Below are 27,113 nucleotides of genomic sequence, written 5' to 3' on the forward strand. Positions count from 1 at the left end.
ACAACGAGCGAGTCGGCACAAAGAATCACAGCTGATGTGTGTGTGTGTGTGTGTGTGTGTGTGCCCCCCCTGCTGCAGCTGGCACAGTACCAGCTGCATACAGTCTGGAATAATAACCATTTACAGAGCGATTGAACACACATTATAGGCCTGTACGCTGAAGCTGCTGAGTCAGAAAGTCCACACAATGGCTCTATACATCATCTCGCTGTCATGCCGGGTATAAAAGTGGCACGGCGTCCAGCGGAGGGAAGCAGCAGTGCAATCAGGGATCAGGTTAAACAGCAACATGGGCAGAGTAAGAGAACTTTTTATGGTTTTATTTGGCTCACTTTTATGAAAGATTTCAGCTGAAGAACGTTTTACTCACCTGCTGTTTTGACTTTCAGATCATCTTCTACGAGGACAAGAACTTCCAGGGTCGCTCCTATGAGACCAGCAGCGACTGTCCTGAGCTCACCTCCTACCTGAGCCGCTGCAACTCCTGCAGGGTGGAGAGCGGCTGCTTCATGGTCTACGAACGTCCCAACTTCATGGGCCACCAGATGCTGGCCAGGAGGGGCGAGTACCCCGACAACCAGCGCCTGATGGGGATGACCATGAGCGACTGCATCCGCTCCTGCCGCATGATCCCCATGGTATGAAGCTCTGGACTCGTGACGGGCCCTCAAATAAAGACAGTTAAAAGTGAAACACAGGAGGATCAGTGTGTCATTATAATCTGCTGCTTCTTCACTTTACAGCACAGAGGACCCTTCAGGATGAGGGTCTACGAGAAGGAGAACTTCGGAGGCCAGATGAACGAGGTGATGGACGACTGTGACTCTGTCCAGGAGCGTCTCCGAATGTCCGACTGCCAGTCCGCTCAGGTGATGGACGGCCACTGGCTGATGTACGAGCAGCCCCACTTCAGAGGCAGGATGATGTACCTGAGGCCCGGAGAGTACAGGAGCATGAGAGACATGGGCATGGGTCCCATGGACATGAGGATCGGATCCATCAGGCGTATCATGGACTCTTGTTAGAACATCAAACAGAGCTAACCTATAAATAAAGCGATCAATAAAGAAGAAGAAAGAGCTTTTAAATTCTTTATTTATTCAGTAAAAAAAACAAAACAGGAATCTTGAAGAGCTATCTTGATAATTAGAGAGAAATTTGTAAGAACTTGAAGCGTCCTGAATGCTTCTCTTTTCATAAGTGTAACCCACAGCCAAGTCTGAACTTCTTCCATCTATGAAATGTCTTTTGTCTTTTATGATGCATTAAAAATGGATTTCAAAGATGACACATGAGCTGAGACTGTGCATGATTTCTCTGACGTGTGTGCAGTGGATTCTGCAGGATAAAAACATGAAAGGTCAAACAGACACATCAATAAAATCACGATGCTACAAATGATCACGGTGAATAACAAAAACACAGAGAACTCATTAAATCTCCAAAACTTAAATAATATTAACATGCACACCACACAGGAGTCTGCAAGTCTGGACACATGACCTCAAATCTCACCATGTTGTGTCAAAGTGCAGGACGTCCATATTTCTGGACCCTGGCCCTGTTTAGTTTCAGCCTCATTTTCCACGTGTTGCACGGTGCGCTGGACCCCGCCCGCCCCGCCCCGCCCCGCCCAACTGGATCTGGGTCGTTCTATTGTCTCCAGCTTGATGTGTGTTTGCATGTGAGAAGGTACGGCATCTCTCCCTCCTTCTCCCTGTCTCCCAACAGGTGGTGCCGATGTTTAAGGACCGGGCCCAGGTGTTCTTAATGTCACACTGAGACACACAGACAGCCCAACCAACCAGAAGGCTCCTCACACAAGACAGTTTGACTTGTTGTTTTGTTGGAGCTGTCAAACGATTAAAATTAATCATATTTCAAATAAATCAAATAAAAATCATGTTTGAAATTTCATCATTTCAAATTTTAAAAAGAGTGTTTTACTTTGAATGTTTGTGTTGTCTTAAGCTGAGAGTACTTTACGTCCTATGTGCTTTTATTTTGAAATACAGTAAGGCACTTCTTGCAGAGTGAAGCTTCGGTCATGAAGTACAGAAACAGGAAGTGGTTCCCAAAGTGAAGTCAAACAGCCTAAAGGTCAATGTGTGATGTCATCAGGTGGATATGACACTGAGGACCACTATCTACAGAGAGACGGAAGGGACAAAATAAATACAGAGACACTGAGGACCACTATCTACAGAGAGACTGAAGGGACAAAATACATACAGAGACACTGAGGACCACTATCTACAGAGGGACTGAAGGGACAAAATAAATACAGAGACAATGAGGACCACTATCTACAGAGAGACTGAAGGGACAAAACAAATACAGAGACACACTGAGGACCACTATCTACAGAGAGACTGAAGGGACAAAATACATACAGAGACACTGAGGACCACTATCTACAGAGGGACTGAAGGGACAAAATAAATACAGAGACAATGAGGACCACTATCTACAGAGAGACTGAAGGGACAAAACAAATACAGAGACACACTGAGGACCACTATCTACAGAGAGACTGAAGGGACAAAATAAATACAGAGACACACTGAGGACCACTATCTACAGAGAGACTGAAGGGACAAAATAAATACAGAGACACACTGAGGACCACTATCTACAGAGAGACTGAAGGGACAAAATAAATACAGAGACACACTGAGGACCACTATCTACAGAGAGACTGAAGGGACAAAATAAATACAGAGACACTGAGGACCACTATCTACAGAGAGACGCAAGGGACAAAATACATACAGTGACACTGAGGACCACTATCTACAGAGAGACTGAAGGGACAAAATAAATACAGAGACACACTGAGGACCACTATCTACAGAGAGACTGAAGGGACAAAATAAATACAGAGAGACACTGAGGACCACTATCTACAGAGAGACTGAAGGGACAAAATAAATACAGAGACACTGAGGACCACTATCTACAGAGAGACTGAAGGGACAAAATAAATACAGAAAGACACTGAGGACCACTATCTACAGAGAGACTGAAGGGACAAAATAAATACAGAGAGACACTGAGGACCACTATCTACAGAGAGACTGAAGGGACAAAATAAATACAGAGACACACTGAGGACCACTATCTACAGAGAGACTGAAGGGACAAAATAAATACAGAGAGACTGAGGACCACTATCTACAGAGAGACTGAAGGGACAAAATAAATACAGAGACACTGAGGACCACTATCTACAGAGAGACTGAAGGGACAAAATAAATACAGAGAGACTGAGGACCACTATCTACAGAGAGACTGAAGGGACAAAATAAATACAGAGAGACTGAGGACCACTATCTACAGAGAGACTGAGGACCACTATGTGATGATGCTTATTGTAATCCATATAGCGCCCTCTTGCTGGTGGAAGAGAACTGCTGGTTTAATACAATGAAAAATCAAACGATTTGCTCTTTAACTGGAGAATAAATCGAGTATTATCGGCGCATATAATTATGTTAATTATGTCCCCCAAACCCTTTTAGTAGAAGAGCATTGGATTACCAGTCAGTGTGATTTCAGGTTATTAAGTTTTAGCCTCATTCAAAGTTAATATTCAGAGAAGTTAAAAGTTACTTTGTGTATTTTTTAAGCTACAATACACAACAACAGAAATATAACCAGTAACTTCAGTTTAGTTATGAAATGTTTGGTTATAAAAAAAAGCACAAGAAATAAAATGTCTATCCAAGTAAAGTGTGATATAACCCACAACTCATCCATTCTAAGATGCTCTTATTTTGATAGTCCCACACTCAGTTCACATTGTTTTAAAATGTTTGAACAGTCGACTCCTTTTTTTAATCTGATATGTTTGTATAATTTAAGCTTCATGCTCTACTGTATATTTCTAGCTCGATGTGTTTTACTGTTTAGTAATTGGAACAACCAACCTGCCCAGTGGGGTCAGGCTGGAGTTACAGTTAGAAGCTTCCTATTATTGTCAGACAACAATGATGCATGTATACAGTACATGCATTTTCAACACAGTGGCATAGTGCTAGATAATAACCCTTTAGCACCCTGACTGCTCCGTAGGCTTCTGTGCCATGTTGCTGGCTCAGGGATTTGCACAATAGAAGCCCTACATACTTTTTTTCACATTGCGCAAGTATAAAAGTAACTGTAACCACCGTCGGTACAACACAGCAGCTACAGCTCCCCTGAGGAACAAGCACAATCATGACCATGGGCAGGGTAGGTACTGGGAATCATTATTTAAAAAAGGGTGCTTAAATTTCAGATGTAGCTCATGAGCTAGTTTTTGTGATTGCAGATCATCTTCTACGAGGACAGGAACTTCCAGGGTCGTCACTATGAGACCAGCAGCGACTGTCCTGAGCTGACCTCCTACCTGAGCAGGTGCCACTCCTGCAGGGTGGAGAGCGGCTGCTGCATGGTCTACGACCGTCCCAACTACATGGGAAACCAGTACCTTCTGAGGAAGGGCGAGTACGCCGACTACATGAGCATGATGGGAATGTCTGACTGCATCAGGTCTTGCCGTATGATCCCCAATGTAAGATATTGATTACTCAGCATTGCATTTCCTTTAGATACCTTTGAATGGTTGATCTGATTTAGCGTCAAATGCTCTCCACAGCACAGAGGTCAGTACAGGATGAGGATCTACGAGAGGGAGAACTTCGGAGGCCAGATGAAGGAGCTGAGCGACGACTGTGACAACATCCAGGAGCGCCACCGCATGTCCGAGTGCCAGTCCTGCAACGTGATGGACGGCCACTGGCTGATGTACGAGCAGCCCCACTTCAGAGGCAGGATGATGTACCTGAGGCCCGGAGAGTACAGGAGCTTCAGGGACATGGGCTCCAGCGGCATGAGGTTCCAGAGCATGAAGCGCATCACTGACTCCTGCATCTAAATGTTCTCTAAAATAAAAGTTTACTGACTCTACTCATCTGAATTTAATTTCTCTGGTTGTTTTTGGGACAAAGCAATAATGGAGGCGTGTCAATGAGATAACACTTGTTATGAATAGGCAATGGGTGGATTGATGGATGGATGAATGGATGGATGGATGGATGGATGGATGGATGTATAGATGGATGGTTGGATGGATTGATTGATTGATGAATGGATTGATGGATGGTTGGATGAATTAATTGACAGTTGGTTGGATGGATTGATTGATGAATGGATGGATGGATGGATGGATGGTTGGATGAATGTCAGATTCAAATAAAATAAAGATAACATTCACTCAATGTATATGAAGTGTTCAGTTTTAATTCGTAAAATGTGTAAACAAAGTTACCTGTTAAATATTACACATCTTATCTTTTAGGGTGTTAAACTACAATAACTTTGTGTTTTGTGATGAATACCAGAAGGTAGCAAGATAAGTCATATGTCATTCAAAATACAGTTACAGTTTCAACATTAGGTTCTACATTTATCTAGATGAAGTACAGTTTTCCAGAAAATATTAAAACAAACAGCCAGCCAGATACAAAAAATCCACCAGAAAGGTCTGAGATTACCTTTTGGTCTCCTCCAATTTAAACATCCCTAAACCACTGACTGTAATGGCCGCTTTACACTTAAAGCCCCTTTCGAAGATTAAAGTTCCAAGAAGCCAACAAAACCACATCAGTGAGCTCTAAAGCTGGATATTCAGTTTTCTCTTCGAAGAACTGGTTAGCCTGGGAGTCTCCTGAAAAGGCTTAAAGCTGCCTGGTGGCCAGGATGGCTTTAGCAACAGTGGTTGTGGAAGAAAAAACAAACAACGTAAAGGTTTTGGAGAAGGGCTTGGCTCAGGATGTTTTCAGTGGGGAAAGGAACAGTTTACCTGGACTGGGAATATGTTCCACCGGGGACAAGAACACTTTGATAAACATCTGGGGCATGTTGCACCAACTGCCAACCGGTCAAATATAATAACAAAGAAGAAGAAACATTTGTGCTGGAACAATATAACAGACGCAGGAAATGACTTTTAGGCCCTTCCAAACATTATGTATACCACATGTGCGAAGCCGAACACGTAATATCTTAAACTAGTAAACCAGAAAGTTCACTGGCCCTATAAATTAAGGAGTATTGGTGAGACCACTGTCAGTTCATCATCAATGCCAGACTCGACACCATGGTCAAGCAGAAAGAACTGAGTGAGGACCTAAGATCCCGTATTGTGGAGGCGCACAAGGAAGGTTTGGGTTACAAAGCAATATCCAAGTGTTTTCAAGTCCATGCAGTCACAGTCCAGAGTATTGATAAGAAGTTTAAGGCATTCAACACAGTGAAGAACCTTGAAAGACCTGGAAGGAAGCCCAAAGTGTCAGACAGACTTGCCAGAAAATTGGTTCGGGCCGCCACCGTCAACCCACGTATCACCACCAAGGAGATGTTGCAGGGTGTCAGTGACAAAGGAACCAGTATCTCCAGACAAACACTCCAGAGGACATTGAACAGGGCAGGACTCCATGGACGCCGACCACGGAAGACTCCATTGCTCAAGCCTAACCACAAAAGATTGCGTCTTGACTTCGCCAAAGGTCACCTGAATGAAGAAGAGGCCTTTTGGTTGTCGGTTCTATGGTCAGATGAGGTAAAGATAGAGCTCTCTGGGCACAGAGATGTCGCTTATGTTTGGCGAAAGAAGGGTGAAGCTTTCAAACCAAACAACACAGTGCCAACTGTCAAGCATGGAGGAGGAAGCATAATGCTGTGGGGCTGTTTCTCAGCGAGTGGGACCTCGCTAAGGTGGATGGCATCATGAGGAAGGAACAGTATATCAGTATCCTCCAAGAGAAAGCTTGATCTGGGGCCACAGTGGATCTTCCAACTGGATAATGACCCCAAACATACTGCCAAAATGGTCAAGAAATGGTTTGAGGACAACACAATGAATGTTTTGAAATGGCCAAGCCAAAGCCCCGACTTCAACCCTATCAAAAATCTGTGGAGGCAACTCAAGATGAAGGTCAAAGCAAGAAAACCAACCAATTTGCAGGACCTGGAGAGAATTTCAAAGGAGGAGTGGGCCAAAATCCCAGTGGAAACATGCCGGAACCTCATAGTAAACTACAGGAGACGTCTTGAATCTGTAATAGCAAATAAAGGCTATGCCATTGATTATTAAATCATGTTAGAAACAGGGGTATGAATACTTCTGAACGTGACATTTTTTGCCAATTTGTTAAATAAAGCTGAAATAAGAATGAAATTTGTCAGCAAGACATATGTTATATTTGTGAAAGCCTATTTCAAACTTTTTATGTAATTAGTTGGAGAATAAATGAATTTTGAAGAAATACACAAGCAATAGCAAAACGATGCAAGGGGTATGAATACTTATGAGCACAACTGTAGCTGACGAGCATTGTGTTAATGTAGCTGCTGATAGGCAGCAACACAGCCTGGAGGGAAACCCATAACATCACCAAGTCATCACTGTAGATACACTCCAATATGGCATAATTCAAACGTCCAGCTACACAACTTTAACAACCTCCTGTAAACAGACACGACAATAACTACAATCCCAAAGCCTTGATGTCATAATGATTTTATATCAGGTTTTCCCCTCATCAACGTCCAACAAATCAAGAGCAGTGTGTGGTGACAAGTGGCTAACCTTTAACCCCTTTTGAATCATTTCGTTTTATGGATGTTTTAAAAATATGGCATCACGGGTTCAGAATATTGAGGGTCTTTACAATCTCACAAAAGCTCTATTTTTTAAAAACTCGACTTCACACATTTACATATCCAATGCAACAGCTGAAGCTTGACATATGCTCTATTCTTGCTCAAAGAATATTCTGTTTTGAGCTTGTGTCTGTGTTGGTAGATGGGTAAGCAACTCAAAACTCTATAGGCCTCGATGGTGTGTTGCTGGGTCAGGACTTTGAACAATAGAGGGGCACACGGTCTTTGTCTCTGGACAGGTATAAATGAAACTTGTTCAGACTGGCAGGGTATCAGTTCAATCACAGTTCTATCAGAGATCTGGGATACCTCTACAGTCAACATGGGCAAGGTAGGAATAAAAAAAAGAAGAAAATCAACATTAATTCTTTACCAATAATACCAGTAAAACCATTAAAACCTTTTTATGCTGTTTCAGATCATTTTCTACGAGGAGAGGAACTTCCAGGGTCGCTCCTATGAGTGCATGAGCGACTGCTCCGACATGACCTCCTACCTGAGCAGGTGCCAGTCCTGCAGGGTGGAGAGCGGCTGCTTCATGGTCTACGACCGCACCAACTTCATGGGAAACCAGTTCTTCATGAGGAGGGGCGAGTATGCCGACAACATGAGCATGATGGGAATGAGCAGTGGTATCAGGTCTTGCCGTATGATCCCCATGGTAGGTTTAAAACAGATCTAAAATCATCTCTGACAAAGAAAACCTGCTGAACTCAGATGATTTTGTTTCTTGAAATACAGCACAGAGGTCAGTTCAGAATGAGGATCTACGAGAGGGAGAACTTCGGCGGTCAGATGAACGAGCTGATGGACGACTGTGACAACATCCAGGAGCGTTACCGCATGTCCGACTGCATGTCCTGCAACGTGATGGACGGCCACTGGCTGATGTACGAGCAGCCCCACTTCAGAGGCAAGATGATGTACCTGAGGCCCGGAGAGTACAGGAGCTTCAGGGAGATGGGCATGAGCAGCAACAGGTTCATGAGCATGAAGCGCATCATGGACATGTGTTAATTCTACATTTTCAACTTCAATAAATGATATTACTTTCTAACTGATGGTGTCGTGTGATCAAAGCTTTTAAAAACACTCACAAAATATGATAATTCAAGATGAAATAGAAATAGTAGTAAGAACCAAATCCATTTAAATCAAGTTCCTGAGCTGAGTGGGGGGGGGGTGACTTGGTGACACCAAACCAAGTCAGGATCAGGACTCAAACCTGCAACCAGTTTGATGTGGACTGTAGCCTTCCCTATACCCACCAGCGTTCCTAACTATTCCGAAGCATTCATCCATCTGTCAGTCACTTTGCCCAGGTGGTCATATCATAACAGGTGTTGTTGAGGTGGTGATCCCCTGGTATTTAAAGTGCCAACATCAGGCCAAAACTTCAGTTTGTCAAATAGCGTCCTGACTGAGGTGATCTACTCACAAAACCTGTACAAATACCAACCATACTCTTGTTGTAATTATCACATTTTTCCATCTTTACATAATAAAGTGAATATCGGATTTTAGCCTGTATGTACAGGATGTCATTCTGGATTTACTTGTATGAGGAATTGTATCCGTTAGCTAAAGAGCTGAGCCTGTATTCATACAGTTCTGACACAGCAGGGACTCTGGGCTGGATCTGAGTACACTTGGCCCCAAAGTACACAAATGCATCATCTCCAGGTACGGTGCCTGAGTCCACTAGAAGAGGTGTACTCGTGCACGATTCATGTGTACTTGAGTACGGTCCAACAACGTTGCTCGCACAAGGAAGTGGACCGCCATAAGACGCCATTCTAAACGGCTCCTGTCATATCCACTCAGCACGGGACCGTTTCATCCTCTGCGCTGCACGATCGATGTGGTGTAAAAAAAAGGTCGCTGTTGGCGTCTCAGAAATGACCAAAACATCCACAGCTAGCAGGATGGGCTGAGTGTGAGTGGTTGCCATGGTTACAAACTGCCACCGGCTGTATGGTACCATGTTCTTATTCAGGTGTACTCGGGCACAGAGAGTCGTAGCTTACGAGTGATTTAGGAACCTCTCTGTTGAATAAACTGTGAACCATACTTTATAAGTGTTTCCCGTAGTAAAACTACAAATAAAAGCCGAGCTGAAGTTCAGGGCCAGCAGCCTCTTTTACTCGCCTGATAGTGTCGCTGCACGCTTTGACTCTCAGAGGCTGCTTTTGCATTTACACTTGAATGAGTTTAAATTGTGGATCAAAAATCTGGAGGGAAAAAAAAGCATGACACCAAAATGACAGCTGAACGAGAACACCTGTCCAAAAAAGACGAAATAATGCCTGAGTGCAGGAAGCAGGTTTGAATCAAATAAGTGATTTAAGATTAAAAAAACCCAACTTTATTATTCCTGTGAGGGGAAATTTAATGTTCATGCTGTTACTGAGACATGAACACATACACAATACAAACAGGATCCTCTGGACGTGCACGGATGGAGACATGTCAGAGTGAGGGGGGGGGGGGCTGCACACAGCGAGCGCTCCTGAGCTGGTTCGTGGGGTCTGTGCCTTGCTCAAGGACACCTCAGCAGTGCTCAGGAAGTGAACTGGCACCTCTACAGCTACCAGTCCAATCTCCAAAGTTGATGTCAACCGGGTCCTTGAACCTGCAACCCTCCAGTACCCACCCTGAGTCCCTTAGCGACTGAGCTACTAAATGTGTTTATTGATATTCTCATTTTGTAAAATTCAAATATTCTTTCTGGTGTAATCTCGACATTGAAGACCACAGCCTCCATATATGTGACATGCACACTAACCACAGCCTCCATATATGTGACATGCACACTAACCACAGCCTCCATATATGTGACATGCACACTAACCACAGCCTCCATATATGTGACATGCACACTAACCACAGCCTCCATATATGTGACATGCACACTAACCACAGCCTCCATATATGTGACATGCACACTAACCACAGCCTCCATATATGTGACATGCACACTAACCACAGCCTCCATATATGTGACATGCACACTAACCACAGCCTCCATATATGTGACATGCACACTAACCACAGCCTCCATATATGTGACATGCACACTAACCACAGCCTCCATATATGTGACATGCACACTAACCATTGCACCACAGCCTCCCATGTTGTGTTTTTAATGCCTTCCTGTAGTACCAATCATCCTGCAGAGGGAAAAAACTGATAAAGCAAACAAAACATCACATAAAGCATCCATAGGTGAACCCTATAAATGACCAAAGACAACCCAACAGATATGACCATTTTGATTACTATGAAATGTTTTATACATATTCAACAGAAAGTTAGAATAGTCCCAGTTAATAATAGATACAGTGTCTACATTTGAAGGTTATTACATGTCCATCAAACTTTGATTCGTAAAGACAAAACATATTTAGCATATGGCTTTGATGTACATTACAAAATGACATGTTGGTCTATTGTGGTCACACAGGGGATAGTCATGTCTACAGATGGTCCACTTACCAATCAGAGGGCGGCACAGTGTGTGGGTGTAAAGGGGCCATTGTTTGTGGCTCTGCATTGTAACTTTAAAGAATGCTCTTCCCTATGGAAAAATCCATTCTAAAGTCTTCTCGGGGATCCAGTCACATGGAAACGTGACAAATGCCCCTCAGCCCTCTATAGGCCTCTATACCATGTTGCTGAGTCAGCGCTCTGCACAATGGGAGCCACAGATTCTTTGGGCTCGGTCAGGTATAAAAGTAACGGTTGCTAACAGGACCAGCATCAGTTTACAGCAACGCAGTTCTCTGAAGAACAAACAACAACCATGACCATGGGAAAGGTAAACTCACCACCATCAACATCTATCATTTTATTTTTGATGACTTCATAATGAGTTTGTGGTTCAAATTCATACTCTCTGTGTTTTGGTCCTTCACAGATCATCTTCTACGAGGACAGGAACTTCCAGGGTCGCTCCTATGAGTGCATGAGCGACTGCTCCGACATGACCTCCTACCTGAGCAGGTGCCAGTCCTGCAGGGTGGAGAGCGGCTGCTTCATGGTCTACGACCGCCCCAACTTCATGGGAAACCAGTACCTCATGAGGAGGGGCGAGTACGCCGACCACATGAGCATGATGGGAATGAGGGACTGCATCAAGTCTTGCCGTATGATCCCCATGGTAGGTTTAAGACAGAGTTGTTGATGCCGCGGTAGATTTACAGGTGACAACGCCCCAAAAAACATGATTATACACATTCAATAATTTCCATCCTCTCTCAAACTACAGCACAGAGGTCAGTTCAGGATGAAGATCTACGAGAGGGAGAACTTCGGTGGTCAGAGCCACGAGCTGATGGACGACTGTGACAACATCCAGGAGCGTTACCGCATGTCCGAGTGCATGTCCTGCAACGTGATGGACGGCCACTGGCTGATGTACGAGCAGCCCCACTTCAGAGGCAAGATGATGTACCTGAGGCCCGGAGAGTACAGGAGCTTCAGGGAGATGGGCATGAGCGGCTCCAGGTTCATGAGCATGAAGCGCATCATGGATATGTAAAAATAGCTGTGCAGGATCCGTCTAAATAAGCCAAAATAAACGTTTTTTGAAAAAAAATTACCTCTTTGTTTGGCTTTCAGTGTTTGAGCTTCCATTCCTTAAACATGTGGGGCAGCAAGGGCTTTCCAGGGACTTTGGATCCCATCACTACCAACACATAGAGAAATAGTTGGTAAAAATATACAAGTATCAAGTCACGTCACAAAGCCTTGTGGTGCACAGTACAAACACGGACAGAAGGTATATTTAGTGGTTACCAAAAGGACAAGAAACAACAAACATTCAGTCATTTCTACTGAACACCATATCCAACAAAAGGACCAATCAGAGAGCTGCTCTCCTCCTCTGTGATCATGAAGGAAACATGCTGTGTTGAAGCTTCTCTGACAACAATGCAGCAGCCAGTATGTCCTCCTTCTAACTTTAGATTCTAATCCTGAATGCTCTGGATTTGATTGGACCAGAGAAGGTAGGCGGGGCTTTGAAGGCCGTTTTGGACGCCCCTGGGTTTGCCAGATATGAGAGCAGTTATCAGGTGAACAGGTGTTGCAGCGATGGAAGCGGGCAGTGGAACTGCTTCAGATAGAAGTGATTGTACCCGAGCTAAAAAGCCTCTGCATGTTTCTAATAAGCTCCAGCAGCAGAAAGCTGCTCAAACTAGGATCAATGTTGGAGATGCTTTTGAAACATGGAGAGAGGTTAGAACGCAGAAAGCTTTACAGACCCATGCAGAGCTGGCTAAACACTGAAGCTACAGTGTCCACCACATGCAGAGCTGGCTAAACACTGAAGCTACAGTGTCCACCACATGCAGAGCTGGCTAAACACTGAAGCTACAGTGTCCACCACATGCTGAGCTGGCTAAACACTGAAGCTACAGTGTCCACCACATGCAGAGCTGGCTAAACACTGAAGCTACAGTGTCTCTACATGCTGACCTGTGTGAGAGGAGGGGGGGAGACAGCTCTCTGTGATGATTAGAGTTTAGACTGCAGTACTCATTTTAAACACTAGGGGGCGGAGCTACAGACTGCTCCTAAGCAAGATAAATGATCCACTACTGTTGAGATTGTTAACAGTTAAAGGAAGCAATCTAAATTGGTAAAGTATTTTCTTGACCCCCAAAGGATCCGTTCATTATTCTAGATAACCTCTTGACCTTTTATCACAGCGTCAGTTCCCATTCGCACCTCAACAACATTTCTTTGTCCAGAGAATGAAGCCAAGTGCTTTTGTTTTACATGACCATGTCCTGACCTCTTCTCTGGCACCACCGTCAGTCCACCAACATATTCAAATCCCATTGGTTGACAAATTAATGCAGCACGTCAAGTCAAAGAAATCCTGATCATGGTGACCCACGACTTCTCCTTCGACTCCTGCCCACTCTGGTTCATCTCCTCCTTCACCTCTTTTCTGCATTCGTTTCTTTCTGGGTATTACTACATTTGAAGAGGATTTCTTGCACACAATAATGTAACGGCTGTATGGTTCCCTGTGCAGTTTGTCCCTTCTCCCCTTCTGTTGTGAAGTCATTCTTCCGACTTCAAAACCTTCACGTGATATTAGTTTGTAAAGTTGTAATGATGTAATTACAGCGTGGATGCTACAGACAAGACGTCTCTGTTATGAGTTTTATTTTAGCAAAAAGTTGACGTGCATTATGTGAATCAATAAAAAAACATCTTATGATCCAATTCTTTCCCAAGTTTCCAACTTTTTTTTTCTTTTTAACTTTTTCAGCTCTGAAACTCATTTTCGCGATAAGTCTGTCACCATAAATAATCAAATAACCACTCATAGGGGCGGCTGTGGCTCAGTTAGCAGTGTTGTTGTCTCTCAACTGGAAAGTCGAGGGTTTGATCACCAGCTCCTACGAGCAAATGTCTGATGTGTCGTTGGGCAAGACATTTAACCCCAAATTGCTGCAAATTGTTTTTGCAGGACGAAAAAATAAAATAAAAATAAAGTTAAAAAAAGATCCTTGTTTTTCCTGCCATCTACAACCATGATCTTCATTCTGAAAGTTCATTTCCTTGAGCTTCCTCTTCCTCCTCTTCTTCTCCTCTCTCATATTCCCAGTCAGTTGAGGTGGTTCGGGCATCTGGTCCAGATTCCCCTGGACGCCTTCCGAGGGAGGTGTTCCGGGCATGTCCCTCCGCGAGGAGGCCTCGGGGTAGACCCAGGACACGCTGGAGAGACTATGTCTCTTGGCTGGCCTGGGAACGCCTCGGGGTCCCACCGGAAGAGCTACAGGAAGTGTCTGGGGCGAGGGAAGTCTGGGCATCTCTGCTTAGACTGCTTATCCCGGCCCTGGATAAGCGGCAGAAAATGGATGGATATGAAGGGAAGTGTCACATAGAGAAGAGAAGCAAAAAAGCACAAAAATATAAATACATCTCTTAGAGAAAATAGAAAAGGACGTCTCAGTCCAAGCTATCGTTGTAGCCAAGACCACACTAAACCAAGAACGAGTCAAGACCAAGACCAAGACCAAGACCAAGGCAGGGCTCAGTACAAAATTAACTCTTTCATACATTTTATACGCCAGGAACTTGAAATTCTTATCAAATACTTTTTCAGGATCCCTTTAATGTACAGCACCAAAACACAAAACATGAAGGCTTCAAAGTCCGAGCAGCAGGACTCGATGTGAAAGGAATGAAAATGTAAAAACCAGAGCATGAAAAACGGGCAAAACATGCCGTCAGAGAAAACAAACGTATAGCATGTGTATACATGTGTAACATCTGTATAATGTGATAAACTAACATTCAGTCCCACACAGTCTGACGCCTACATGTGTAGAACATTAAAAAAAACAAAACTGGAATAAATGAAGAAGTCAGAGTAACAATGTTCAGGTTATAACACAGTTTCCAACAGTCACGTGACCAACACACACAACCAGTTCATCACGTTAGCAGCATTGTTGGGAATGCTTTCAGTAAAGAGAGAAAAGGCCTTTCTAAGGTCTGAAACATGGACTAACCTCAGCATTCTACGGGATCAATAGTAATAGTTGCTGAGTAAGGGTTTCTATGAGGGGCCCTCTGGTTCTTTACATGTTGGCAAGTATAAAAGGAAAGGGTTAAACCAGGGAGGCATGCAGTTCAGGAGCAACAGCAACAACCCATCAGCAGCCGACATGAGCAACACCAGCATGAACATGAGGGGCAAGGTACGTGTTCAAAAAATAATAATAAAGTATTGGAGTGATAGAAAAAAAAGCCTGCGACATCAGTTTGAATTTCACCTTCACATTTTGTTTGTCACAGATCATCTTCTACGAGGAGAAGAACTTCCAGGGTCGCTCCTATGAGTGCATGAGCGACTGCTCCGACATGACCTCCTACCTGAACAGGTGCCACTCCTGCAGGGTGGAGAGCGGCTGCTTCATGGTCTACGACCGCACCAACTTCATGGGAAACCAGTACTTCATGAGGAGGGGCGAGTACGCCGACCACATGAGCATGATGGGAATGAGGGACTGCATCAAGTCTTGCCGTATGATCCCCATGGTAGGTTAAACACGACGTCCTTCCTGTCACGAGACGGCTAACGGGGAAATCAGTCCATAACTCGTCTAACGTTTGATCCTCTCTCAAACTACAGCACAGAGGTCAGTTCAGGATGAAGATCTACGAGAGGGAGAACTTCGGCGGTCAGAGCCACGAGCTGATGGACGACTGTGACAACATCATGGAGCGTTACCGCATGTCCGACTGCATGTCCTGCAACGTGATGGACGGCCAGTGGCTGATGTACGAGCAGCCCCACTTCAGAGGCAAGATGATGTACCTGAGGCCCGGAGAGTACAGGAGCTTCAGGGAGATGGGCATGAGCGGCTCCAGGTTCATGAGCATGAAGCGCATCATGGACTCCTGTTAAATCTTAAATGATCACTGAATGTTTCATAAGTCACCGAATAAAATGTTTACGCACTACTCTGTTTTCCGCCTTTCTCATTGAAAAGTATACTATGCATACTCAAGCATATTTTCAGGACAGCAGGAACATGTAGATTAACATAAACTATACTGAGAAGACCAGGCAACTAGAGCCTGAAGGATTCTCTATTCAACTATGCATGAAAATGATTAGCTACTGATATCAGAAAACTTACAAATAAAAATAAGACCGCCAAAGTATTGACACATTTTAAACCCCTGAACTTCAGTACAGCTTTTAACTTCGTATGTGGTTAAAGACTTAAAGGTCACATGATCTCCTCCTCTTCAGGTGAAATCAGTGTCCTCGCTCCTCTTCATCATGTGTGTGAAGTGTGTTGTTGTAAATCCACTCTGATCCTGTATTTGATCATGTCTATAAACCCCTCTATTTCAGCGCTGCTCAGAACAGGCTGTTTCTGTGTCTGTAGCTTTAAATATGTAAATGAGCGGTGTCTGACCACGCCCCCTCTCTGGAAGGGCTCGGGTGTACTCGCTGCTTTCTGGCTCCATGTCCTATTGTTTACGGTGAGAAGGCAGACCCAGAGGGCAGAACAAACACCTAGCTGTGGGAGTGTCACCCACCTGGGGGAGGGGCTACTGCCCTTTGTGATGTCATGAAGGGGAAATCTCCAAACGGCCTGTTTTGAGCACACATTTTCTGAAAAGTGGAACAGATAGATAGATAGATAGATAGATAGATAGATAGATAGATAGATAGATAGATAGATAGATAGATAGATAGATAGATAGATAGATAGATAGATAGATAGATAGATAGATACTTTATTGATCCCGAGGGAAATTCAAGGCATCCAGTAGCAGTATACAGACAGGCAGGAACACAAGACATTAGTTACAATACACACCCGCTGCCCCCCCCCCCCCCCCCCCCCCCCCCCTGTATACAATAATCCCCCAAACAAGATTTAGCAACCCCTATGTGACTAAGAGTAAACATAATTACAAGTTAAACCTGTGCAGCTAGCATTAGCATTAGACTTAAAACTTATATAGCATAATGTACATAACCTGTGAAGGAGAGAAAAACATGTGCTGATTAAAAGAGACCTGTAAACAGTTAAAGAGCCTTAGAAACAAAAGTGCTGACCTTCTAGAAACTAGTTACATGTGCATGTACAGAGGTGTTTGGTCTATCTATCTATCTATCTATCTATCTATCTATCTATCTATCTATCTATCTATCTATCTATCTATCTATCTATCTATCTATCTATCTATCTATCTATCTATCTATCTATCTATCTATCTATCTATCTATCTATCTATCTATCTATCTATCTATCTATCTATCTATCTATCTATCTATCATCTACAGTCATTAAACAGTCAATGCAGGAATGCAAATTGGGTCATTAAAGTGCTCAGCAACATAAAGGAGCAGTGATTAGCATTAAGTGTCCAAAACAATAAGGTGAAACCAGGAGTGATTAGGGTGATTGCCATTAAAGTACCCAACTATTGAGGAGCAGATTAGCATTAAGTGTCAAAGACAATAGAGTGAAACTTGACCTAGTTAGAGTGATCATGTCAACCATTACAGATGTAGCATAACACAACAGTAGGATGAAACCAGACATGATTAGGGTGATAATTTCGTTAAAGTGACCAGTGCTCAGCAAGGTGACTGGGCAGGCGACTGAGCAGGCAGAAGACGGAGAGGATGGACTTTTCTCGTCATTGGGGGGTTTGTAGACAGACATGTTAGAGTTAGAGGAACATGGGGAAGAGGATTTTACAGAACATGTGACCTAAAACACAAAAAGATATGCATCTCTGGGAAAAGGTGCTATGGAGGTCAACACTCATTAAAGCTGATATTATCGTCATAGCCATAGGCCTAAAGGGGGCGACCTGGGTTCATGTCTGGCCGATGGCTCCTTTCCCGCATGTCTCCCCACTCTCCCTCCCTGATTTCCATCTCTGTCCACTTTCCTCCCTCTATAATAAAGGCAAAAATGCCAAAAATAAATCTTTTTTAAAAAAAGCTAATATTAGCCACGATCTTCCACACACTTTATTTATGCGCTATGAACTTCAGTTGTGTCAAAGCATCAGTGTGCATACAGTTTGCATGAATGACAGCACAATGCAAAATCAAACCACACAAACACATGACATCTACATCCAAAGAACAACCAAGGAACCCAAAGGGCCTGATTTACTAGGATCCCGATTAAAGAGTATTAAATCGCAGGTTCACTCCAAGAGATTGCACGTTTGGTTTGTGGGCGTTTTGCAGGTGATCTGCTAAGAAAATCTGCGTGAATGATAACTGGTGCAAATCTTGTGAAGGCGGGAGTATTTAAGTCAGGCTTTAGCGTGTTCTCCTGGTTTACGTCACAGAGAGTTTGTACGGAAAGCAGGATGACAAATATGATATATAATGATATAATGATAAATAGATATTAGTGGGAGAGGCAAATGAACGTCCAGTATTAGGAGTTTTTGCCAATGAATCTGAATATAACAAAAGAACATTTGGTTTATAAGAAAACCTCGGCATGAAACATGGCCTCAAGTTATTTCCCTCCATCCTTAGAGTGAATTGTACAGTGTCCTCTGCTACACGGGCGCTCAGGGGCGCCACTCGGACCATTGTTGCACAACAGAAGCTGGTCAGCACTGTGTTTGATGGGAATTAAATGCTCTGGCAAAGAGGTATCAAAGACGTCGGGACAAACAGTGGTGATGTCTACCAATCCAAGCGTCCTACAGCAGTATTGCATATTCATTAAGGCAAATGTACTAAAGGGACAATACGCGTTGTTTATTTATTAAATCAGGCCCATGGTGTGTGAACTATTAATTATCATTCACTTAACATCTCTAGCAGAAGAAGTTATATAAAGCATCATAAAGTAGCAGCCTCCTTTTTGTACCAATACAACGCTAACATTAATCAGTCAGTGAGGATCACTTCTAGACTCTTGATAAATGTGCCTGGAAACACAAAAAAAGCTTAGTTTATCTTTTTAACAGGGAACAATTTCTAAGGTCTTCGAGGGCCCAGTCATGTGACAATATGACACAACAATATGACAGAGCTGTATAGTCCTCTATAGCATGCTGCAGAGTCAGGGGTTTCGACAATGGGGGCCCACCGGCTCTGTAGGGTTTGGGCACATATAAAAGCAAGGGTTAAACCAAACAGGACAGCAGTGCAGCAGTACAGCAGCAGCAGCAGCTCACCTACAAGCATGACCACCACTGACATGAGCATGGGCAAGGTAAGCTACAGCATCACTTCAACACAAATAATATATTTCACCACTGTGGATATTTACACAATACATAGATCAAATACTGACAACGCCTGAAGTGTAAGTCTCAACAAAATGCTTTGCTTTTCACAGATCATCTTCTACGAGGACAGGAACTTCCAGGGTCGCTCCTATGAGTGCATGAGCGACTGCCCTGACATGTCCTCCTACCTGAGCAGGTGCCAGTCCTGCAGGGTGGAGAGCGGCTGCTTCATGGTCTACGAGCGTCCCAACTTCATGGGAAACCAGTTCTTCATGAGGAGGGGCGAGTACGCCGACTACATGAGCATGATGGGAATGAGCAGTGGTATCAGGTCTTGCCGTATGATCCCCATGGTAGGTTTAAAACAGCTTTCATGTTGCTATGGTTCTACTAGGAGAGAAGAACAGTTTTTAAACCTTAAAATGTTTTTCTCTCTAATGAAATACAGCACAGAGGTCAGTTCAGGATGAAGATCTACGAGAGGGAGAACTTCGGCGGTCAGAGCCACGAGCTGATGGACGACTGTGACAACATCCAGGAGCGTTACCGCATGTCCGACTGCATGTCCTGCAACGTGATGGACGGCCACTGGCTGATGTACGAGCAGCCCCACTTCAGAGGCAGGATGATGTACGTGAGGCCCGGAGAGTACAGGAGCTTCAGGGACATGGGCATGAGCGGCTCCAGGTTCATGAGCATGAGGCGTATCATGGATATGTGTTAAATACTTTTGTTTTGAAATAAAAAAACAAAAGCTAAAACAACCTCCATTTGCATTTTTTGTATATTCTTTTTTTTTTCCTCTTGTTGCACATGCTTGAATAACTGATGAAGGAAATATACAACACAAAAGAAATATGGGGCTGTAAATGACAACATTGTAAAGAATCAGATATTTGATTTAAAATCAAAAATATACTTCAAACAGTCAGAAACTATTTTCATTGCAATTTTTTTATTTTCAATTTTCAATTTGTAAACACAACATTCAAACGTGGGCCCTCCTCCTTGGCTCACCACCCCCAGAAGCCCCGCCCACTGCAGGACATAGCGTGTACGTTTACTGCTTGTAGCTAAACTGCAAGCTAGCACAAGCTAACCACCTGTGTTTGTCACCTTCTTGTCCACCAGAAAAGCCAACACATAGTTCACCCTCATCCTCGTTAGATTGAAATCACGTCCAGTTACTATATTGTTTCCACTCTAACTGTGCACTGTCATTGGCTGGAAGAAACAGACTAGCTCTCTGACCATAAACACCCACCACACAAGAATGGAGGCAGAGAAGTGACGATTGAGAAGCTTTTCTTGTCTTAACGGTAGCGATAGTCACAGGTGTTACAACTCGGCCAATCAAATGCTTCACTCAGACCAAACACTGTAAGTGAACAGAAACTCCCGGAGGAGTCAGCAGACTGAGAGTCTCAAAAAGGAAACATGAGAAACTAAGTGAGTCAGGGATAAGCCAACACTGTGACACTGAGACATTGCACGCATATTTTAAGCTATCGCATCAACTATCAAGACCCGATATGATTGATCCACCAGAACAGTGACGTATTCCTTAAAATATGAACAGTTCTCAGACAGAAAAGTTTGATTTACAGGCCTGCCTCCAATAAAAAACCTTCTTCACAAAAAGGCGTAAACATAAACATATGTTGGAGTAATCCCATGATCAGTCAGCAGAGGGCGCTACACAGCTTGTTCAGCAAATCACACCACAGATATCCAACATGAAACCAAGAGACCGCTTTCATAGGCTCTCTTCTCCCAGCACTAGAGGGAAGCCCTCCACTGGCAGCGTTTCCATTCCATTCCCATTCCCCTTGACTGTGCCTTGAGATCCTGTCCTTGAAAATAAACAAATTCGATGACCACCATGACAACCACTGGGAACATATTTGGCTTCTTCTGGTGTTACTTACACAGCTTTAACTTTGGTTTTACAAGGATGGCTCAAAGCAATTGCAAAGTATTACAATCCTCGTATTACAATGGAAGGATAACTAGTGGAACCTTAGGGTTTTTAAGCTTCTTCAAGACCACAATAACAAACTTAGACTGGATCAGCATTGCTCCACTGCAAGAATGCATTGTATCTTTTGTATCTGGCGTTCATGATTGTCCTGAAACCATTTTTCTGGTTAGGAATTATCATTCCCAGAGGGCATTTCACATATGGTATGATTGTTTCTTATCGTGCCTAAGCATGATTGCGCTGGACTCCCTATCCCCTAGTCTGCGTTCACATTAGCAACCTCATTTTATGTACACTTGTGTACTTATACAGTCCTATAAAGCATGTGGCGGTATGCACATAATTGGTTTGCAAATCTGCCAAGAAGCAGAAAGAAGAAGAAGCAACCATGGCAACCACTTGCAGGATGAGGACATTCTGCTGTCTGTGTATGTGACCTTCCTCTTGCTTACACATCTACCAAACTGCTCAGAGGACAAAACGTTCCTGTGCTGCGTGGACATGGAGGATTTTAAAGCAACAGGAGCCATTTAGAAATGTGTCGATTGCATGCTACGCACTTGTTTGAGCACTGTTGTGTTCACATCTCTTGCAGACCATACTCATGCCCAAGACCTCCTATTCAAGCAGACCTGGGCAATCATGTACTGGACCTTTGTGTTCACATAGGTCAAATGAACAAGTCTTTGGGGTCAAGTATAATTGGATCTAGGCCCTGGTCCCTAATGGGGGGACCTCAGTAGTCGTACCTTGATATGGAATCCCATCTACAACTCTGCAATGACGGTGCCCTGCAAAACTGAAGAGTCTTTAAGTTGTCGGACAGTCCAAGATAGTCAAAAGTCTGGAAGACGCCCTGCCACTGATGAGATCTTTACCTAAACGTAATCAATACCTTAAGGAGACAATTTTGGACAGTGTCGCCCCACCATCCAGAGTCCCATCAACGGACTGTGTCATCCCCACAACCACTGCCTCTCTGGTGCTCTTTGGTGTTTTAATTCCAAAGATATCCAACAAAATGAAGACTGAAACTGCCAACTGGAGTCGATTAAGACATGTCTGTCAATGAAACCACAAAGAGGTCAATCATCTGGATAATAGCACAAGTAATCAAAAAAATAAGAGACATATACAGAAACCTTTTGATCAGGAACAACAAAGCAGCCGGTGAGAGGATGCATAATAACACATCCCATCAGCATTCACACACTGAGGGACTGACTTTGCATGCTCATGCTGACTCGTTGATTTCTCACAATAGTGCCATTGATTGTTTGGACGTCCCGTTAGGTATAAAAAAGGCTTAAATCCAGGATAGGAATGCTATAGCATCATTCAATCGATCAGCAACCATGGATGGAAAGGTAGGTCCATGATCAACTTTTATGATTTTATTTTACATATAAAATGTTTTATGGTGCAAAGAATGGCTTTATGGATACATCCTTTGGCTACTATCACAAATCTAATTTTGAAAGCTAATCGCATCAGACTTTAGAGTTCTTTTACCTTCCATTGGCTGATCTTTGGGATTCTAGATCATCTTCTATGAGGACAGGAACTTCCAGGGTCGTTCCTATGAGACCAGCAGCGACTGCCCTGACATGTCCTCCCACCTGAGCAGGTGCCACTCCTGCAAGGTGGAGAGCGGCTGCTTCATGGTCTATGATCGCCCAAACTACACGGGAAACCAATTATTGATTAAGAGGGGCGAGTACTCTGACTACCAGCGGATTGTGGGTTTCGGCGACTGCATCAGGTCCTGTCGTATGATCCCCTCGGTATGGCATTCAGAATAATAATGTGTTACATCCATCTGAAGCATAAATTCAATCTAAATGGGTCATCACTTAGCATCTGTATTGTCTTTAACAGCATAAAGGCTCCTATAAAATAAGGCTCTATGAGATGGAGAACTTCGGAGGTCAGATGAACGAGCTGATGGAGGACTGCAACAACATCCAGGAGCGTTACCGCATGTCCGACTGCCAGTCCTGCAACGTCATGGACGGCCAGTGGCTGATGTACGAGCAGCCCCACTTCAGAGGCAGGATGATGTACCTGAGGCCCGGAGAGTACCGGAGCTTCAAGGACATGGGCTACGACGGATCCAGATTCAGCTCCATCAGACGCATCACTGATTCCTGCTAACAACACTATTTTAAAGTCATCAGAATTACAGAAACATTTTGAAACATGGCATACACAATCTGTAATGTTGGAAATCTTTAAATTGGATTGTTATTGTGTTTGTATTTTGTGTAATTTGACTGCAAATTTTAAATACAGACTGAAATCTCAAAAGTTGTTGTTGCTCACTGATCGCACCTCACATTCTTAATTTAAGATAACATTCATAAAAATGTAATAGTCCATATGATTACATGTTGTAAGTATTCAGTTAAACTCTACTTTTATAAAAATAAGAAAATATGGTTTTTGAAATCAATTAGTTCAAGGTAGAATAGACGATAAAAATATGGACTTGTGTTATAAATATCACAAATTGTCCGGTGATATATACTTTAACATAATATGAAAAATTCACTGTTACAGTGTTTTTGAACATATCTTTATAACCCGAGTGTCCACCAACCCAAAACATGTGAAATAAACCCCTCCAGTCCTTTGTTAGTGATCTGCAGAAGTCTGACAACATAAAGAAAAATGCTCCGTTTCAAATGTGCTCTCCTTGTGATGTCACAGTGGGATTCTGTTAAAAAAAATCCCCTCCCCTCACCATGAACTCCACCCCAAGCCTAGAGAAAGACGTTTGCACAGGTCCACTGTTTTTATTCTCTCTAGTGAAGAAGTAATGTCTCCCGGGAAAAACTCAGGGGGCGGGGTCATTGCATTTAAAGAGACACACACACCAAAACGGAGTGTTCATAGGGAGCTGGTTTCTACAGGGTCACAAACCTCCTCTGCTGCTTGATTCATGTTATATTTGGACCAAAGCTCAGAAACATAGATGTTTGATTTAAACCACAGGGGGGCGCTGTTTGAAAAGATGCAGAATATGTCCTCTTTAAATCACTGTTCACAGTGATTACCACTACACAAGATATTTAGCTCTCCAAGTACCATCGTTATGGCCAACATTAAAAGACAGCATCATAGGGCCATTTCACTACACATACATATATTCTCTCTGCAGCTTCACAGTAAAAACTCCCAGATTGCCACAAGGGGGATCCCACTTACCACCGGTGGTACTCATTCCACAGTATGAGAATGAATGGTTTAAATGAAAAACCAGTTATCCCCAAAGTGTTGGCTCAGTTAATGAACTTTTAATTGCTCTTGAGGTAGTGTACGATGGTTTACTCAGGGAGTAGTGAAAGAGTCAGGGGCTGTTTGTTTTGCACTTTACTTTGACTGATTTGGTTGTTAAAAGCTCCTTCAGAAGACCACAAACACGTCTGGAGATTTGATTCTGAATGCAAAGTCTTTGCACTAAATTGAAAAGGTGTCGGCACACCTCCATGGATATTGAATGACCTAAAATAAGATCATAATAGATCTAATACAATAACACTCTGAATTTACACTATGTACACTTTCACATAAGTAAGGTCCTTTACCTGCTTTTTGTAAAGTGTCTACAGATAACGCTTGTTATGAATTGACGCTATATAAATAAAGATTGATTGATGTGGAAAACAACAGTTATTGTCAAACACAGTGTGACGCATATCGATTGAGGCTGTGCAACAGTCTGACTGCAGATGGGGTGAACGTCCTGTGGAGGCGCTCTCTCTCGCAGGGTGGATGTCTGAGTCTGGTGCTGAAGGAGCTGCTTCTGATGACATGAGATGTCACAGACATTTTTTGTGGGCGGGGACTCAAGAAAACTTCCCCTTTAAACTAAAACTGCGACAAGTGGTAGAGCAGCTTAGTATTAAAAATTCTATTCTATATAGATACTATAGATTTCACAGCACTGTGAATAGAGAAGGAAATCAAGTAAAGAGGAGAATGGGAAGTGGCATGCTGCAAAGAGTCGAGGGTTGAGGTGGAACCGGCCAGCTCAAGGACATCAGCCTCTACACATGAGGAGCATGAGCTAACTGCACAGCGAGTTTTTGTATATTTGTTATTCCATACATTAAAAAAATAATGATAATGATGCCTAATCATGTTGTTAGGAATGTTTTTGTTCCTGTGTGAAGCACTCTGATGTCTGAAAATTATTCTATAATTCTAATAATTCACAGGCAAAGACGGCCGCTGTCAGGGTCATAGGTCACAGGTGTTAGCAGGGGTCAGTCCCTGCTAGTGGTGGACACGGACTCACTACAGATCTAACTGATTGGACCTTTGAATTACACCTGTGCCTTTATTATTTATAGTGTACTTGAATAGTGATTCAATTTAAATACAGCTCAGAGTGGGGATTCAATCATGAACCTTAAACAGCTCTATAGATCCTGTGTTGTTTTCAGGACAAGAGTCAGTGTTTTACTTCTGTGTCGTGATGTCAGTTTTACCTTTTAAGAATGTTTAATAAGGTGATTTATTTAATTAGCCCGTCAGAGAAGAGAAGGGGGGGCTCTGTTGAAAACACGTTCTCCGTTGTTCGGTGGCAGAGACAATGCAAAGCGGGGCCTCTACTCACAAATGCAACCACCGCAAATCACCGTGTGTTGAGGGTTTTACCATGAATTGAAAAGTACACGGCAGGGGTGGGGCGGGGCGGGGGGGCCTCTGCTCCATGTTGCTCTGTCAGGAGTTTGAACAATGGGGTCATGTATCCTATGGCTGGGAGGTCAGGTATAAAAGCAGCAGGGCGACGTGGAGGAGACTGTGCAGTCTTTTAGAGCCAACACAGTAATAACTGTAACCATGACCATGGGAAAGGTGTGTACAGCTCCACTCTGTTTCATTTCAAATGTTTTAGTCTGATTCGAGCTGAAGATGAAACAAAAACCTGTTTGGTTTGATCATAACAAGGTTTTTACTTTTCAACTTTCAGATCATCTTCTACGAGGACAGGAACTTCCAGGGTCGTTCCTATGAGACCAGCAGCGACTGTCCTGACATGTCCTCCTACCTGAGCAGGTGCCACTCCTGCAGGGTGGAGAGCGGCTGCTTCATGGTCTACGACCGCACTAACTTCATGGGAAACCAGTACTTCGTCAGGAGGGGAGAGTACTCTGACTACCAGCGTATGGGCATGAGCGACTGCATCAGGTCCTGCCGCATGATCCCCATGGTAGGCTCACTCTCTCTGTTCATTTCATCCAGACTGTGATGTGTGAAAAGACGTGTTGACAGGAGACGTTTCTTTCCCCACCTTGAACAAACAGCACAGAGGTCAGTTCAGGATGAAGATCTACGAGAGGGAGAACTTCGGAGGCCAGATGAACGAGGTGATGGACGACTGTGACAACATCCAGGAGCGCCACCGCATGTCCGAGTGCCAGTCCTGCAACGTGATGGACGGCCACTGGCTGATGTACGAGCAGCCCCACTTCAGAGGCAAGATGATGTACCTGAGGCCCGGAGAGTACAGGAGCTTCAGGGAGATGGGCATGAGCAGCAACAAGTTCCAGAGCATGAAGCGCATCATGGATTCCTGCTATTAGAGCACCAGTGTATGAGCGAAATTTTAAATAAAATTTTGTGATTCTCTTTTAATGACGTTTTCTGTCACTTCTTC

At 43.5% G+C, this 27,113-nt stretch overlaps 7 protein-coding genes across 8 annotated transcripts; all 7 read left to right on the forward strand.

The window, feature by feature from the left end:
* The first annotated feature begins 173 nt into the window (after positions 1–173).
* On the forward strand, positions 174–4,950 carry LOC306832929 (uncharacterized protein). The gene is made up of 6 exons (XM_079357950.1): positions 174–298; positions 390–638; positions 744–1,024; positions 4,212–4,233; positions 4,313–4,555; positions 4,640–4,950. The coding sequence occupies exons 1-6, from the start codon at positions 290–292 to the stop codon at positions 4,916–4,918; spliced, it is 1,083 nt and encodes a 360-aa protein (XP_079214076.1). The 5' UTR covers positions 174–289; the 3' UTR covers positions 4,919–4,950.
* Positions 4,951–7,981: 3,031 nt separating this feature from the next.
* On the forward strand, positions 7,982–8,764 carry LOC306833015 (gamma-crystallin M3-like; the record flags this gene model as incomplete). Of its 2 annotated transcripts, XM_079358051.1 has the most annotated exons (3): positions 7,982–8,038; positions 8,126–8,368; positions 8,449–8,764. In XM_079358051.1, the coding sequence occupies 3 exons, from the start codon at positions 8,030–8,032 to the stop codon at positions 8,722–8,724; spliced, it is 528 nt and encodes a 175-aa protein (XP_079214177.1). In that variant the 3' UTR covers positions 8,725–8,764. The 2 variants fall into 2 exon arrangements, with proteins under 2 accessions (XP_079214177.1, XP_079214176.1); XM_079358050.1 differs by lacking the exon at positions 7,982–8,038 and having other exon boundaries at positions 8,114–8,368.
* Positions 8,765–11,448: 2,684 nt separating this feature from the next.
* LOC306833013 (gamma-crystallin M3-like) lies at positions 11,449–12,308 on the forward strand. Its single transcript, XM_079358048.1, has 3 exons — positions 11,449–11,527; positions 11,627–11,869; positions 11,978–12,308. Exons 1-3 carry the CDS (start codon positions 11,513–11,515, stop codon positions 12,248–12,250), a joined length of 531 nt encoding a protein of 176 aa, XP_079214174.1. The 5' UTR covers positions 11,449–11,512; the 3' UTR covers positions 12,251–12,308.
* A 3,015-nt stretch (positions 12,309–15,323) lies between these two features.
* LOC306833007 (gamma-crystallin M3-like) lies at positions 15,324–16,197 on the forward strand. The gene is made up of 3 exons (XM_079358041.1): positions 15,324–15,431; positions 15,529–15,771; positions 15,866–16,197. The coding sequence occupies exons 1-3, from the start codon at positions 15,357–15,359 to the stop codon at positions 16,139–16,141; spliced, it is 594 nt and encodes a 197-aa protein (XP_079214167.1). The 5' UTR covers positions 15,324–15,356; the 3' UTR covers positions 16,142–16,197.
* Positions 16,198–19,331: 3,134 nt separating this feature from the next.
* On the forward strand, positions 19,332–20,235 carry LOC306833008 (gamma-crystallin M3-like). The gene is made up of 3 exons (XM_079358042.1): positions 19,332–19,451; positions 19,578–19,820; positions 19,916–20,235. The coding sequence occupies exons 1-3, from the start codon at positions 19,422–19,424 to the stop codon at positions 20,189–20,191; spliced, it is 549 nt and encodes a 182-aa protein (XP_079214168.1). The 5' UTR covers positions 19,332–19,421; the 3' UTR covers positions 20,192–20,235.
* Positions 20,236–22,779: 2,544 nt separating this feature from the next.
* LOC306833014 (gamma-crystallin M3-like) lies at positions 22,780–23,755 on the forward strand. Its single transcript, XM_079358049.1, has 3 exons — positions 22,780–22,815; positions 22,990–23,232; positions 23,327–23,755. The coding sequence occupies exons 1-3, from the start codon at positions 22,804–22,806 to the stop codon at positions 23,600–23,602; spliced, it is 531 nt and encodes a 176-aa protein (XP_079214175.1). The 5' UTR covers positions 22,780–22,803; the 3' UTR covers positions 23,603–23,755.
* A 2,483-nt stretch (positions 23,756–26,238) lies between these two features.
* Positions 26,239–27,091, forward strand: LOC306833010 (gamma-crystallin M3-like). The gene is made up of 3 exons (XM_079358044.1): positions 26,239–26,311; positions 26,427–26,666; positions 26,761–27,091. The coding sequence occupies exons 1-3, from the start codon at positions 26,297–26,299 to the stop codon at positions 27,037–27,039; spliced, it is 534 nt and encodes a 177-aa protein (XP_079214170.1). The 5' UTR covers positions 26,239–26,296; the 3' UTR covers positions 27,040–27,091.
* The last annotated feature ends 22 nt before the right edge of the window (positions 27,092–27,113 follow it).

The sequence above is a fragment of the Symphodus melops genome (genome assembly GCF_947650265.1).
Source record: "Symphodus melops genome assembly, chromosome: 12".
Lineage (NCBI taxonomy): Eukaryota > Metazoa > Chordata > Actinopteri > Labriformes > Labridae > Symphodus > Symphodus melops.

Bases quoted from the DNA above. Each gene is read 5' to 3' on its own strand.
- LOC306832929 (XM_079357950.1), top strand. The intron at 639-743 runs GTATGAAGCTCT...TTCACTTTACAG, and splicing joins CCTGCCGCATGATCCCCATG to CACAGAGGACCCTTCAGGAT. The intron at 4,556-4,639 runs GTAAGATATTGA...TGCTCTCCACAG, and splicing joins CTTGCCGTATGATCCCCAAT to CACAGAGGTCAGTACAGGAT.
- LOC306833013 (XM_079358048.1), top strand. The intron at 11,870-11,977 runs GTAGGTTTAAGA...CTCAAACTACAG, and splicing joins CTTGCCGTATGATCCCCATG to CACAGAGGTCAGTTCAGGAT.
- LOC306833007 (XM_079358041.1), top strand. From the start codon at position 15,357: ATGCAGTTCAGGAGCAACAGCAACAACCCATCAGCAGCCGACATGAGC. The intron at 15,432-15,528 runs GTACGTGTTCAA...TGTTTGTCACAG, and splicing joins GCATGAACATGAGGGGCAAG to ATCATCTTCTACGAGGAGAA. The intron at 15,772-15,865 runs GTAGGTTAAACA...CTCAAACTACAG, and splicing joins CTTGCCGTATGATCCCCATG to CACAGAGGTCAGTTCAGGAT.
- LOC306833008 (XM_079358042.1), top strand. From the start codon at position 19,422: ATGACCACCACTGACATGAGCATGGGCAAG. The intron at 19,452-19,577 runs GTAAGCTACAGC...TGCTTTTCACAG, and splicing joins CTGACATGAGCATGGGCAAG to ATCATCTTCTACGAGGACAG. The intron at 19,821-19,915 runs GTAGGTTTAAAA...AATGAAATACAG, and splicing joins CTTGCCGTATGATCCCCATG to CACAGAGGTCAGTTCAGGAT.
- LOC306833014 (XM_079358049.1), top strand. The intron at 23,233-23,326 runs GTATGGCATTCA...TGTCTTTAACAG, and splicing joins CCTGTCGTATGATCCCCTCG to CATAAAGGCTCCTATAAAAT.
- LOC306833010 (XM_079358044.1), top strand. The intron at 26,667-26,760 runs GTAGGCTCACTC...TTGAACAAACAG, and splicing joins CCTGCCGCATGATCCCCATG to CACAGAGGTCAGTTCAGGAT.